The sequence below is a fragment of the Micromys minutus genome (genome assembly GCF_963924665.1).
Source record: "Micromys minutus genome assembly, chromosome: 29".
Lineage (NCBI taxonomy): Eukaryota > Metazoa > Chordata > Mammalia > Rodentia > Muridae > Micromys > Micromys minutus.
The window spans coordinates 13,282,290-13,297,430 of record NC_137964.1 but is presented as its reverse complement, the minus strand read 5'-3'; the positions used below and the strand labels follow the sequence as shown (position 1 = coordinate 13,297,430).

Genomic DNA, 15,141 nt, shown 5'->3' with positions numbered 1-15,141 from the left:
CTCCGGCCATTCTCTTCCCCAAATACACACAATGTGGTGGTTGTTTTGTTCCACTGTGTGTTTCCATGAGTGGACTATGGAAATGTGGCTTCTTTTTGTGAGGGATGAGCTGGCTTCCACAGTTAACCCTCCATGGGGGAATGTTTGTGAATGTTGGCATCTGCAGCTAGCCACACTGTCCTGGCCCAGCAGTGAATGGGCCTAAATTGGTGTAGGGAGCTTCAACAGAAACAGCTGGAACCTTTTGTAGTTTGTCTAGGACCCAGGATAAGAAAGCCACTCCAGGACCTACCACTCAAGAGGCCATCTGGGAATAGAGGCATCAGGGACAGCCAACTATGCTCCTGGAGCCTCTACATACTTATCTGTAGAATGGGAACACTGTGCCCACTCAGACACTTAGGTGGGGCTCCATGCACACAGAGGCTCACCACATGCAACTGATGTGGGGGTAGTTTCTCAACAAATTTATCCAGGCCTCACTATTATGACTAAGACAGAACGAAGATGGGTGGGCAGTGATAGCTAAGGGTGTCAGGACTGTGTGCCACTTCTCTATGCCCTTGGCAACTTATGTCCTGTTATTAGGAGAAGGTAACAAGGAAGGCAAGGCAGGACTCTGAGTTGGAGGATGGCATGGGCTGCTCAATGGGTTTTAAGCAAGCCTGGGTAATGCCGTGAGTCCACTGCCACCCGAGTTCCACAATGATTTCAAAACCAGCTTACTCCACACAGAATCTAGACCCAAAGGCAGAACCAATTGCCAGGAAAAGCTTTTGGAAATATGACAGAGATGGAGAGAAATGTCTGCTTCAAGCTAACTGTCCAATGAGTCCTATTTCCAACTTCTCACTGGGGAATTCTAGGCTGGCACTCTAGCACTGACACAAATCCCTCGCTTTCTTTTTCCTTGTTTGTTTTTCTTTTTAAGATTTATTTATGTGTGTGAGCACATTGTCGCTGTCTTCAGACACACCAAAAGAGGGCATCAGATCCCATTACAGATGGTTGTGAGCCACCATGTGGATGCTGGGAATTGACTCAGGACCTCTGGAAGAGCAGCCAGTGCTCTTAGCCACTGAGCCATCTCTCTAGCCCCTCTTTTTCCATTTTATTTTGAGACAGGCCCTTACAAACTAAGTTGCCTAGTCCGGTCTCGAACTTGCCATCCTTCTGCCTTCAGTCTTATAAGAAGTTGGGACAACAGCTGTTTTTTTTTTCATTTCTCTGACAGTGAAGACACTTGACTGAAAAGCACATTCCTCCATAATTAGTGAGGTAAACCTTCAAGCACACAATCCCCACAGCTCTGCCAGAATAACTGGTAGTAGAATAAATCCCTTAGTTTCTTTGAGGAGGAAAAATAATTTCATCACCTATTAGGGAAGGAGTTCTGATAGCTGCCGAATAGGTAGCATTACCACAGTGGCACATCACACCAGGTTCCTGCCATGAGAATTGTGACTTGGGTGTCCTAATCCATTAGCTCATAAAAACCTTGACAGAAGAATACCTGGGTTCGAGTTCCCTCTCTAGCAGAAACTGCATGGTGGTCCATGCCTGTAATTCCAAGTCATCCTCAGATGCAGGGTGAACTTGACTAATTTGTGCTATAAAACTCCTCAAAAACAAACAAATAAGCAAACGAGCCTAACCCCAGCACAAGGGGTCTTTCTCAACTGCCTTGTTCCATAATCATCAGCCAGGTCAACGGAGGAGAACAGTTGTTTTAAAGAGCTTCCTCCAGGCTTCACTCCTGTGGCTATGCTCTGGAAGAAAGAGGTAGAGCTGGCAGCTAGCCCACACAGGGAATCAAAGATGCAGTTCCTCTGTGCTCTTTGCTTTGCCAAGCTAAGGTTTACTCATCAAGAAATTCTGGAGCCCAGAACCTTCCCTGTTAACTATTATGGTGCAACAAAGACTATTCCTGCAAGTGCTGGAAGTGCCGGTGTTGATGGAACATGTGCCAAGGAGACACCCCTGCTCCACCAGTAGCTTCTGCCTGTTTTTCTGGTTCCCTGGGGTAGAGACATAATCTCTGAGCAATGAGATAGCACTATGGGTTTTAGTAGAATGTCTGAGATAAGCCCAGGGCAAAACCAACACTAAAATGAACTAGCAAACCGCTCCTCCTGGGCGGGGCCCATGGTCCAGAAGTCTGTGGCTGTGAGCAGCCCTGTGCTGCTCCTGCTCGGCCTCCCTCTGCCTGGTTCTCTAAGCACCATCTCCTGTCCTGAAAGCAGACCTGCTTGCTGCTTCCCTGGCTTCTGGCATTCTCACCCCATTCCTTATTGAAGTTTTATCTACAGTGATTCCTTTATTTCTTTTAAATGGGGGTTTTTAAAGGTTTATTTTATACTTAATTATGTACATGTGTGTAGGTGTATGAGTGTGTGAGTGCAAGAGCCCTGAGAGTTCAGAAGAGGGCATCTGATCCAGTGTGGATCCTCTATGAGCTTTTAAAGGCTGAACTATCTCTCGTGACCCAAGTGACCTTTTAATTGAATACAAATCCAGGATCTCCATCCTCCTAGTATACCCACTGTTTTCAGGATGAAGCCCCTCTCCCCCAAACCTGCCAGACTCTTTCCCATCAGGCCACTCTGAGGCCCACACACAGCCTAGTTCTCTTCCAATGCCAACTCCAGCGTTTGCCCTGTAGACTTTTCTCTCCCCCAACCCCAGTCAGCTAGGAAGCCTCTGGGGCTTCCTTATTCCCTTTTCAGATGCTATACCAAAGGCACCAACCCTTTTAACACCATAATACAATGTTGTCATCTACAACATTCACATGAGCCAACTCTGCAATCAAATTACACACAAAACAATACCCCCTAAACAAATAAACAAACACCTAAAACCAAACATGAACAAACCACCTCCCAATGTGCCAAGACAACCTTAAGACAGACTGGATTTTTTGTTCCAGCTCAGTGATGGACTAGGCACTGACTCAGTTTCCCTATTTATAAGAATCCTGACCATGTTGATTTCAGTGTGGAGGCTTGGCAGATGAAGTGATATGGTTCTGACAATTTGCTTAGATTAACTGCGTCTGGAGCATCTGAGAATGGACAGCTATTCTGACTAGTAGAAGAGTGCCTAAGACTACTTAGGAGACCCTATGTGACCACTGCCACACTCTGTACAAAATGCCCTTACAGGCCAGGCCCAGGACCTGAGGAAAGGCCTAAGTACCAGCTGCTGCCCAACTCTGCCCTAAGGGAAATACAGAGAAAATCACAATCTTTCCTCCTCCTCCACTTTTCCTGCTTAGGCTTCATGTGAATTCCACCAGGGAAAAAAATGGACAACAGTTTTCCCTGAGTGCTGGTGCAAGTCCGAGTGACCAGTGCCTGTGAAAGACAGGTGTCCTGTGAACTCCTGGGAAGGGGGCAGGTTCTGCAGGGATGCTGGGAGACTTTTCATTTCACAGAGAGCCTTGAACTCACTGGGTGGGGTGAGGGTGACACAATGCAAAATTCAAAACTTTCTAGTGCCTATGGATATACAGCTATAAAACTGAGTGGGCAGAAGCCACAGACCATGTCCTTCTGGGCTGAGAAACTAATTTCTGTGTTAACCGTTTCTCCCCCAAGTGAAGAATCATGGAAACTAGCTGGGAATGCAGCTTAGCTGGTTGGCAAAGTGCATGCCTAGCATTCATAAAACCCTTGGTTTCATCTTTAACACTGCATTAACCAGCTGTGGTGTGCACACTTGTTCTAGCATGTGGAAGGAAGAAGCATGAGAATCAAAAGTTCAAGGTCATTATCAGTTCCATAGCTAGTTGGAGCCAGGAGCATTAGATATGAAAGCAAAATGTTTTACTGCCCTGCAGGGCCTGTGAAGAAAGGGTTTATGGGGAGCTGAGTGCTTGGAACCATCTGATACCATGTAACAATGTTCACACTTGGGAACTGCACATCAATCAACCAATCAATCAATCAGTCAATCAATCAGCCAATCTCACAATGTTTTAATATGTTTACTGTTTTGTGTTAGGCCTCGTCCATGGCTATTTTGAGATGCATGTAGCCTGTAGGATGGTTTGGACACTCCTGAGACAGGTGCACTAGCCACGGGATCAGAAGAAAAAGTACCCTCATGCATGTGAGTGTCTTAGACACTGGCTGAAGCCAACATTCTCCCAGGAATAGTGCAGTGGATGTCTTTCTAACTTCTCATGACAGGAGCTAGGTTGGTCTTGGGTTCTATAAGAAAGCAGGCTAAGCAAGCCATGAGAGCAAGTCAGTAAGCAGCATCCCTTCATGGCCTTTGCATAAATAAGCCCCTGCCTCTAGATTCCTGTCCTGTTTGAGTTCCTATCCTGACTTCCTTCGAGAATGTGAAAAAGGATCTACAATGACCCCATCTTGGAGCAAGGTGTATGTCAAGAGAACTGACTGGGTGAGCTTTGGTGTTTCATGGTGAAGGTTCTAACAGCCTACCTGGTTGGCTCGTTCAAGGTCAGTCATGATCATCTCGATCTCATCGGCCCTGGGAAAAAAGAGGGATAGAGGTTAGTCATCACTGAGTTGGTGCATGAAAATGATCAAGGGATAGGCTCTCTAGTTCAGACTGAAGAAGAATAATCATTTCTGCACAGGAGAGGACCAGACAAATCAATAAGGGATTACAGTGGCCAATGAGACAGTGTCATAGGCAGCATGCTATTCGTTTTAGTCACCATTTACTTATTACTGTTGTGTGTATACCCCTGCCTTAGTGCTGAGGACAACTTTCAGGAGTTGGTTCTCTCCTACTGTAGAACCCAAGGATCAAACTGAGGTCCTCTGGCATGAGCACCTCACCAGACCTTAATAGTCAAGGATGACTACAGACTCCTAATCCTCCTGTCTCTACCGTTCAAGTGTTTCATCAGGTGTGCACCATCAAACTAGCTCTTTATTCACTTTGTTGATGATATTCATGTGTCTGGTGGGGCTCTTAATCATGTTGGGCAGACAGAGCCAAAAAATTAGTAAAATACAGGTCTCTGGATATGGCTCAAATGGGTAGACTGCTTGGCTGGTGTGCATGAAGCGCTAAATTCAGTCTTCAGCCCCCCATAAAACTGGGCATGGTGGTACAAGTTTTTGATTTCAGCAGTCTGTAGGTGGGAGCAGGAGGGTCAAGAGCTCTACGTCATCTACATAGTGCTACACTTTAATAAAGGTCAGCCTGGACAACAGAAGGCCCATCTCAAAAATAAAGATAAAACAAATGCATTGTTTTGACTGGAGTTGTGACCATTTTGCTCTGGGAAAATCAGAAGCATCAGAGAAGCCAATGCTCAGGCTGAGGTTTGAATGATAAGCAGCTGTTTGCCAGATCAGGAGAGGAGCTGGAAAAAGTCTATCCTTAGGAAAATGCCCTTGACAGCAAGGGTCTTAGTAGGACCCAGAGGTCCTACTTAGAGCAGGTGTGGCATGTAGGGGTAGTTAAGGATGGAGATGTGGGATGCAGTGTGAAATGCCAAGTTTCGTCACCTCTTAGCCCACATGAGTCTGGAAGTTCTTATTTATCTTTTGCTTGAAAGGAACTCCTCTGAGTGAAGGCAAATCATGGTTCCAGACTTGCACTGAATAGTTTTATGCCAAATTGACACAAACTAAGTCATCAGAGAGAGGGGGGCCTTAAATAAGAAAATGCCTCTACAAGATTGGGCCGTAGGGAAGTCTGTAGGGCATTTTTCTTAGTGACTGTTTGGGGAGAGCCCCCCAGCCCATTATGGGTGATGCCATCCGTGGGCTGGTGATCCTAGGTTCTATGAGAAAACAGGCTAAACAAGTCATGAGAGCAAGTCAGTAAGCAGCATCTCTTCATACCCTCTGCATAAATAAGCCCCTGCTTCTAGATTCCTGCCCAGTTTGAGTTCCTATCCTGATGTCCTTGATGATGATAGTGATATGTGAGTGTAAGTTCCTCCCAGTGTGTGTTTTGGTCTTGGTATTTCATCAGAGACAGAGAAGTTCTAACTACAACATCCTACATGAGGGAAGCATGGATCTCAGAGCCCAGCATAAGGAAATATCTTGGGAGAAAAGGTTAGAAACACTTGGCTAATGAGCACTCAAGATAAGATACTCTGGGAAAAGGTTGCCAGCTTCTCCTCAGGCTCTACTATAGAACTGGGTGCAGAATTTGGGATGCACTGGGAATCAGCCAGGCCTGGGTGAGCAAGCAGACTCTGAATGTGTGCAGGTAGGGCAGCTCCTTGTATTCCAGGTTCTCCAAGAGTGGTGCCTTTTTTCTTTAATTCTGCTAACCGATTGTCATGCCATTTCATTTATCTGACTGGACAAGGTTGGCAAAGCAACTTTTGTCTTCTACATCATTCAGCTGTTTCTTTGCTCCTTTCTCTCTTTCTTTCTTTCCTTCCTTCCTTCTTTAAAAAAACTCATTTAAAAACAAGAGTTTATTTATTTATTTTGTGTGTGTTTGGGTGGGGGCGTGTTGTATTTATGGAGGACAGAGGATACTTTTAAGGAACCAACACTTTCCTTTCAGCATGTGGATTGAACTTAGGTCCTCAGGTTTATTGGCCAGCACCTTTATCTGATGAGCCATCCTGCCTGCCCCTTAGTCTTTAAACACACACACACACACACACACACACACACACGAACATGCACATGAATCATATATATGCTTGGTGCCTAAGGAAGCCAGAAGAGTTGGATTCTATGGAACTGAGGTTACAGGGGATTGTAAGCTGCCATGTGGATGCTGGAAATTGAACCTTGATCCTCTGCAAGAGCAGAAAGTGTTCTTAACTGCTGAGCTCTAAAGATCCCCAATATCTAGTAAATGCAACAAAAGATTTCAAATTCCTTATGGAAAGTTAGTACTGAGTTGGGACTAGAGATGGTTCAGTGACTTGATACTCAGAAAACTACACAGAAGAGATAAGACTTCTCCAAGTTGTCCTCTGACCTACACACAGGCCTACAATAACTGCGTGTGTGTGTGTGTGTATACACACACACATATACCCCCCCCACACACACTCACATAGAGTAAAGAATATTTAAAAATATAAAGCAATTTTGAAAAACAAATAAAATGCCACCTTGTCCCACTAAAACAGAAAGATGTTCTCTGCTGTTTGAAGCAATCCCTAAAAGTGAAGTCAAGCTTTCCGTTGGTGGGTCAGTATCACTTTGGTTGCTAAGCAACTACAGAACTGAGCAAAATATTGAATGTGCTGATGGCAGCTGTGCATTTTACGGTGAGGACATTCATGACTTTCCTGGACACAGAGGAAGCTGACAACACTGCTCTGCTGTCATAGAGCAGAGTGTCTTAAACCTTAAGTCTGTGGTGGTGATGCCCATACACAGAGAGGCCATTCTCAGAGACAGTAGGAGGCAGGGAGGGAACAAGGCTAGTCCTGAAGTTTACATTATTATTACTAATATTAAATTTCTGTTACAGGCTGTGATATATCCCAGTCTGGCCTCAAACTTACAATATAGCTGAAGATAGCTTTGAACTTACACTCCTCCTGCCTCCACCCACAATATCCAGTTTGTGTCATGGTGGGGATGGAGCCCAGCGTTCAGTGTCTGCTAGGCAAGCATACCAAGTGAGCTACAATGTTGAACCTCAGCGCCTGTCCATAGATAATCACTTTAAGTCTGCCTGTAGTTTTTAGAAGAAAAACTGTCCACCCCTTTTCTCTAGGTCAAAGAGAATACAACTAGTTACAACTTAATTATTTTCAGCAGGATCTCCTGCTTGGATGGCAGGTATAATACCCCATGCTGTGCACCACTACCTGGGAACTTCAGTGCAACCTGAGCTTTCTGTGGACATGATGGATTCTACGCTGTTCCACTAGGTTTTGATAAACCTGTCTGTGATGGTTAGTCTTGTCAACTAGATACAAACCAGAGTCTCTCCTGGGAAAAAGAAACCTCACCTGAAGAACTGCCTTCATCTGATACACCTATAGGCCAGCCAGTGGGGCCATTTTCTTCATCAATAATTGATGTGGGAAGGCCCAGTCCATTGTGGCTGGTGTCCCCTCACCCTCAGGTGATCCTGAACATGTAAGCCAAACAAACCCTTTCCTCCCCAAGTAGCTTTTGGGTTAGCATTTCCTGACAGCTCTAGAGTAGCAAACTAGGACACATCCTCTTAAACATACTGCTGCACCTCATTGGTCAACAAAACAAAGCCTACCCAAATCACCTGTCCTTAGTAAGTACATTGGAAATGTCTGGGGGTGGGGTAGGGAGCCACATCTGCCACTTTACCAGGACAGGAATGAACTGTCCATAATAGAGTTTCATAGCATGACAGTAAATCTTTGAGAGGCTTTGTTTTCATTCCTTCCTCTTCTCCCCTCCCTTCCCCTCCTCCATTGTTTTTTTAGACAAGGGTATTGCAATATAGCCTTTCCTGGCCTAGTTCTCATTATGTAGTCCCAGGCTTATAAGAATCCTACTACCTCAGCTTCTGGACTTACAAGTGTGCATTCACCATATCTGGCTGTAAAGGGTTCTCATTCTTTAATTTGTTTTGGGACAGAGTCTCATGTGGTTCAAGCTGTCCTCAAACTGTAATCCTTCTGCCTCCGGAGTGCTGGTATGATAGGTGTGTGCCATTATGACTGGTACTCTTTCCATTTCAAAATTCCTGAAGATTGTGAGATTGACATTTGTCTAAAATCTTTTCTATTTCAAAATCTGTAATACTGCATAAACTACTCACTCAGCAAAACTTGTTATAAGAACCTCATCCGCTCACCTTTTTGTGAGCTGATAACACGGCATCTGCTGTCTATTAACCTGCACTGTTTTATGCTCTCCCCTGACTTCAAGCACAGGGTCATTTCATCAGGGCCTAGAATATATATAGTTCCTTCAGTTGTTTCCCTGCATCATTTCAGGGTATTCTCCAGGCTAACATACCATTTTTATGATGAACTTCAAAGGACACGGTCAAGGTTGATGGAAAGGAAATTATACCCACGCCAGACACCATGTATTTCCTTTCACACAAACCTCCTGAGTGCTAGCACCATCCGGCCCAGCGCCAGGCTGCCGCATATCTCATCGTCTTAGCCATCAGTGATGCCAGGAAAACAGTGTGCTCAGTCCTCCATGTCCTCACGTCCCACTTCTGCAGATTCCATGTGTGTATCAAGTGGACCTCAAGTCTGCACCTCATTTGATAAGCAATAAAGTATAAAACTACTTATACAGCATGCATCAGATTATCTATTAAATGTTCCATATGGTGATTTGGAGAATATTCTATGCAAATGCTACAAAATTTTACTTTAATTATTGTTTATATGTATATGTGGGTCTCACTGTATGGGGTCCAGGGATCAAACTCAGGTCATCAGTCTTGGTAACAAGCACCTTTACCTGCTGAGTCCTCTCATCAGCCCCTAATTATTATTATTATTATTATTATTATTATTATTATTATTATTATTATTATTTTGTCATCTGAAAAAACTTTTGAGACACTTAAGGCAGGGCCTGAATCCAAGTTCAGAAAGAACAGGTTGGTCAGAGGTGGATGGAGTCTGGCTCAGAGGAAGAGAGCTCTGTGATGGTGGGGACTGTCATCTCTGTAAAGGATGTAGGTCCCCTCTTCCAGCCTGGCACAAAGAGAAGGATCTGGGACAAGAGCAGGCACAATCTGTAGTTGAAAAGCTGCCTGTGATGGTTTTTACTGTCAGTTGACAAGGTCTGGAAGCACTGAAGAAAGAGCCTCTGGTGTATGTATCTGTGAGGGACTGTCACGATTATGCTGAGGTAGGAAGAGTTTGAGGGAGACTGGGTGGGGATCCTGGGCTGAATGAAAAGGAGAAAGTGAGCAGCAGCCTTCCACTGCCACCATGCCTTCCCCACCGGTGGGAGCCAGAACCAACCTTTCTCTGTAAGTGGCTTCGGTCAGATACTGTCACAAAAGAAAATAAGCTGCATAGGATGTGGAAGTCAGATGTCAGTCAGGGGAGGGGCAGGTTGGAGCCACAAGGAGTCAGCTCTGCAGGTCAATTTAGTGACAGCCTTTCTATGGCTCCAGTGGCCTTTCACAGTATCCTAAGCCCTTATCTGTATATGAGGAGAGCAAAGAATCTGCTGGTATCCCCGTAATACTTCTTGCTTTTTTACCTAGGGAAGCTCATTGGAGTGGGAAGATAGCGCGGTTGGTAAAGTGCTTCCTTTGCACGCATGAGGACCTGAGTTGGATCCTCAGAACCCACATGAAAAAGGCTGGACAAGGTAGCAGGCACATGGAATCCCAGTAAGGGAAAGGCAGAGAGACAGACACATCCTGAGACTTACTGTCCATCTTGTTTAGCTGAAGTGGCAAGCTCCAGGATAAAAGGAGAGACTGTCTCAAAAACAAAACAAAACAAAACAAAACAAAAAACCCCCAAAAAACCCCCTAAAACAAACAAACAAAACCCCCAAAAGAAGGTGGTTGGAGTCTGACCTCTACATAAACACTCACATGTATGTGATTACACACATACACACACAATGAATGCACGCATGCATGAGGGGGAGGTGGAATCATACTGGTATATATTTCTATAACATTCCATACTGGCTGATGGCTAGTTTTATTTTAATTTGACACTTAAGCTTCAGTCATTGGCTAATTCATTGTGGTGTGCCACCCCTGAGCTGGTGTTCCCAGGATAACAAGAGAAAACCATGAGGAGCAGGCAAGAAGACGAGCTTCTCCATGGCCTCTGCATCAGCCCCACCGTGGCTTCCTTAAATGGACTGTGACTGAATATATACAAAGCCAAATAAACCGTTTCCTCCCCAAGTTGCTTTTGGACGTGGTGCTTGCTCACAGCAATTCTAATTCTAACTAAGACAACAGTGAGGAGACCCTTACCTCGAGTGGATCTTAACTGTTAACTCATTATTTCACAAGTCACTATATTGCTGTTTTTTTGGCCTTAACTATCTACATTTAGATCTTGTTAATAAAACACCTATCTCTTACCTTATTATGACTTTTTAATAAAAGATGAGTATTGACTTCTTTAAGTGCGTCTTAAGCATTTATGTAGCTAATGAAATGGATTTTCTTCTCTGACCTGCTAATACGATAAATTATACAAGCTGCCACTTGTTCCCATCTGGCTGTGGTGTATCAGGCATTTAGTGAGCTTTCAGGTCTGGTTGCTAATACCTTATTTAGTATTTTTATATAAATATTTATACATGGGCATGGCCTTTGGTTTCTTTTGTAATCTTGAGTAGATGAAGTTATAAAAACATTTTCTTAGGGCTGGAGAGCTGTCTCAGTACCTGCTGCTAACTTTGACAACCTGAGTTCCATCTTCAGGACCCATGTGGTAGAAAGAGGAAATGGGCTCTCAAATGCTGTCCTCTGACTTTTTCATACACACCTTACATGTGTGTAGGACAGACATGAAATAAGTAAAGACTTTCACAATTTTTTATCACATTAGATTTACTACTTATGTACATGCAAGAGGACCACTGTTGGAGTGGGTTCTCCCCTATCACATAGGTCCTGGGGGTTTGAACAGGTTGGCAGGCTTGGCAGAAGGTGCTAAGCTACCTTGCTGTGTCTCAAGAATCATTTCTGGAGCTAGAGAGATGGCTCAGCGGTTAAGAGCACTGACTGCACTTCCAGAGGTCCTGAGTTCAATTCCAAGCAACCATATGGTGGCTCACAACCATCTGTAATGGGATCTGATGCCCTCTTCTGGTGTGTCTGAGGACAGCAACAGGGTACTCATATACATTAAATGAATAAATAAATCTTAAAAAAAAAAAAAAGAATCATTTCTGAAGCTCCTCTCTGAAGACAAGGGGCATTCACACTGATCTGGTAACAGGCATGTGGCTACAATACCCACATCCACGGGTGCCTACTTATGCTTTTGCCTATGGCCTGGCTCCCTGGCAGCTTCTCATAGTTTGTGGGCCTTTTCTATTCCCACAACATTGTGTCCCCTTGAATTGCACAGTTCCTTTCAGCCTACCAGCCACTGTGGCTGTAGGTGGCAAAGCTGACCTGTGAGTTTTGAGCTCTGGAGTCCGATGTCTGAGCGGCTGGGCTCTACTGTAGGGCTGGATGGATGGTACAGAGCACTCAAGGAACATGCTTCTTTCCCAACATTGCTTTTCACTTTCCTAAAAGTTTTTACTTACTTTTTATCTTTAGAACACAGGGTCTCAAGTAGCACAGACTGGCTTTAAACTTGACCTTGAAATCCTGATTCTCTTGTCTCCACCTTCCTGGGATTATAGGCAAATACCACCATAACCACATGTGCACAATCAAAATTTTTAACAGACTCCTTCAGTATGCAGTGAATAATCCTTGGCTTTGCTAAGATTTCTTAGCAGTGGGATCTAAGCACCCTCATTGTGCTGCTTGTAGCTGCTCATGAAGTACTCTCCTTAAGTGTCCTAAGTGGGTGGGACTAACCTGTGGGTCAGCAGGTGCAGGCCAGGCTCATAAGAATTCATGTGGCTGTTGGCCTGGTACCTCCTTCCCGAGCGTTTTCTGCACCATAAAGGAGGCCTCTGCCTTGGTGAGGAGACAGGCCTGTGGGAAACAGTTGATGACCCATTCAAGGACACAGGGAGCCATGGGTCTAGGATGAACACTGCTCTTACTTCAGGATGCAAGGGCCTCTAATTACCTCCTTCTCCCCTAAGCACTATGCTGGCATGGGAACTGTGAACAACAGGGTGAGTGGCAGAAGCGAAGAATAAAAAACCAAAACAACAACAACAACAACAACAACAAAGCCCAACCTTACAGCTGAACACCGGTTATCTATTGTTCTCCACCCCTGCTACCCCATCCTGACCCCATACCTCAGCCCAAGTCCAAGACCACTTCCTGGCTCCTTCACAGCCTCTTTCACACGAGTTTAAAGAATTACACGCACAGTGACGTGAGGCTCCCACAGCCCTTTCACGGCCCTGCCCTAAAGTTCTAAGATGGGGTTCTTCACCCCTAGGTGAAGGACTGGGAAGTAAAAATGCACAAGCAGGCCTGGAGAACTGCAGAACAATTGTAGGAAAGAAAGCCTTCTTCCTCTAGCTGACACTGAAAGTCCGCACTGGGGCATCATAGAAGTGGCTTTGTAGGGTAACTTGGAAATGAATAATTCAGAGGTTCCTATTCTACTTGGGAAGTGTCAGACAGGTTAGCTGGGGCAGACTCACTGGCCCCACACAGCCCATCCCTTCCCCTCAGTCTGACCTCATCGAATTTGGCCTCACATCTGTAAAGGATGCCCTCCATCCTGTCTAATCACTAAAATACCACAGAGGAAGTCCACAATACTCCGGTGGAAGGAAAAAAATAGAAAGGTTAATTGCAATATAAAGTTTTCCCTTGGAGTCAAGCATACAGTAAATCAGGGCATTGTAGCAATTCCATGCTCTTAAAAAACACCCAAACAATAAACTATCATGTGGAGGGAAATGGCTTGGCCACCAGGTTGTTAAATGATAGAGCTTTGTGTACAAATCTGAGCCTTAAAAAGTCACCTTCCCCTTTAAGTCCCAGATTCTACTCTAATGTGCATATGTCTATATCTTTATCCCCTTTTGAAAACTTTATGGAGAGAGAGAGAGAGAGAGAGAGAGAGAGAGAGAGAGAGAGAGAGAGAGAGGAGGGGGGAGGGGGGAGTATGCAAGTATGTGTCTTTCCTTCTTGGGTTCTGGGTGTGGCAAATGTTTTAACTGCTGAGCCATCTCACCATCTCTTTTAAAATTTATTTTTATCAGCATATATATATATATATATATATGTGTGTGTGTGTGTGTGTGTGTGTGTGTGTGTGTGTGTGTGTGTGTGTGTGGCATGTATGTGTGTGTCTGTGTGTTTTGAGATAGGGTTTCTCTGTGTAGTCCTGGCTATCCCGGAACTGGATCTATATAGATCGGGCTGGCCTTGAAGTCAGAGATCTGCCTGACTCTGCCTACTGAGTGCTGAGATTAAAGGCGTGTGCTACCACGCTCAGCCTTCGGAAGGGAGTCTTAATTGGTAAGTCATAATCTTCCCTGATTTCCTTTATAGCTGGATAACCTTGGTTGATATAATCTCTCCACAGGTCAGGAAATATATCAAACCTTTGGTCATATTAGGCTATCTTTTTGTTGTTGGTGGTTTTAACTTTTAACTTTTACAATTCCAAGTATTATTGTTGTTGTTGCTATATTGTGTGGATGTATGAGACTGCAGTATGCTGTGCCAAGGTATGTATATGGTGGTTAGACGAGAACTGCAGGCAGTTGACTCTCCTTCTATCTTTATGGTCCAGGGGTCAAGCTCAGATCATCAGGCTTGCAGGGCCGGGACCGTGGCCTGCTGAGCCTTTGCCAGCTCCTGGCTTATGCTTTTGATCACCATTGAAGAATGCCACTGTGGCCCTGGGCAGGAAACTGAATTCAGTCATTTTTTAAAGATACTTAAAGAAGGACCCCGAATACCCAGACCACACATTTCTGTGTTTACAAAAAAAGGTAAAGTGTTGAAAATAATCCAGTGACAAGTAAGTGGGGGTTATCTCCTGGGACCTGTTACAGATTTCATACCAGGGTTCAAAGAGTTATTATCAAGATGATTTTTCTGCCAACTACAAGAAGATTGTTAGAAAAGGTCCTCTGTAGTAGAACACACCTGTAACCCTAGCGTTAAGGAAGTGAAGGCAGGCCAGCATCCAATAAGTCTAGTCTAGACTACACAACACCCTTTTATTTAAAAATCACCCCCCCCCCCCGAAAAACAAGTCTAAATAACTTTGAGAATTCACTGATAGGAATCTAGAAAAGATAGGTCTCACTGCAGAGGGAGAGTTAAGGCAATGTGGTATAATTTGCTGCTATTTGGATGGGGCATGTGATTGCAGCACTGTATGGGCTCACCAAGAGTAAGTCTCAGTAAGAGACTGTACGTTAGCCGAGAAGACCTGGATATTCAGATGGTGAGTTAATCCAGAAACTCTGAAATACACCAGGAGGTTATCACGGGTGAGAAACCTAGGTCATTCTCAGCTACATAGCAAGTTCGAGTTCAGCCTGAGATACATGAGAAATCGTTTGAAAACAAAACAACATCTCTTCCTGTTGTCATAAAAGGTTTTTTAAAAAAAATCACTAC

The 15,141-nt window shown here is 44.5% G+C and overlaps 1 protein-coding gene across 10 annotated transcripts in view; it reads right to left on the bottom strand.

Annotated features, from left to right (window-relative positions):
• Positions 1 to 15,141, bottom strand: part of CUX1 (cut like homeobox 1) — a gene marked incomplete at both ends in the record, with an annotated part of 307,656 nt that overhangs the window by 85,216 nt on the left and 207,299 nt on the right. For all 10 annotated transcript variants that reach the window (XM_080941110.1, XM_080941102.1, XM_080941104.1 and 7 more), the window contains one exon: positions 4,452 to 4,500. In XM_080941110.1, the coding sequence (XP_080797236.1) occupies positions 4,452 to 4,500 (49 nt within the window). The remainder of the gene's footprint in view (positions 1 to 4,451; positions 4,501 to 15,141) is intronic.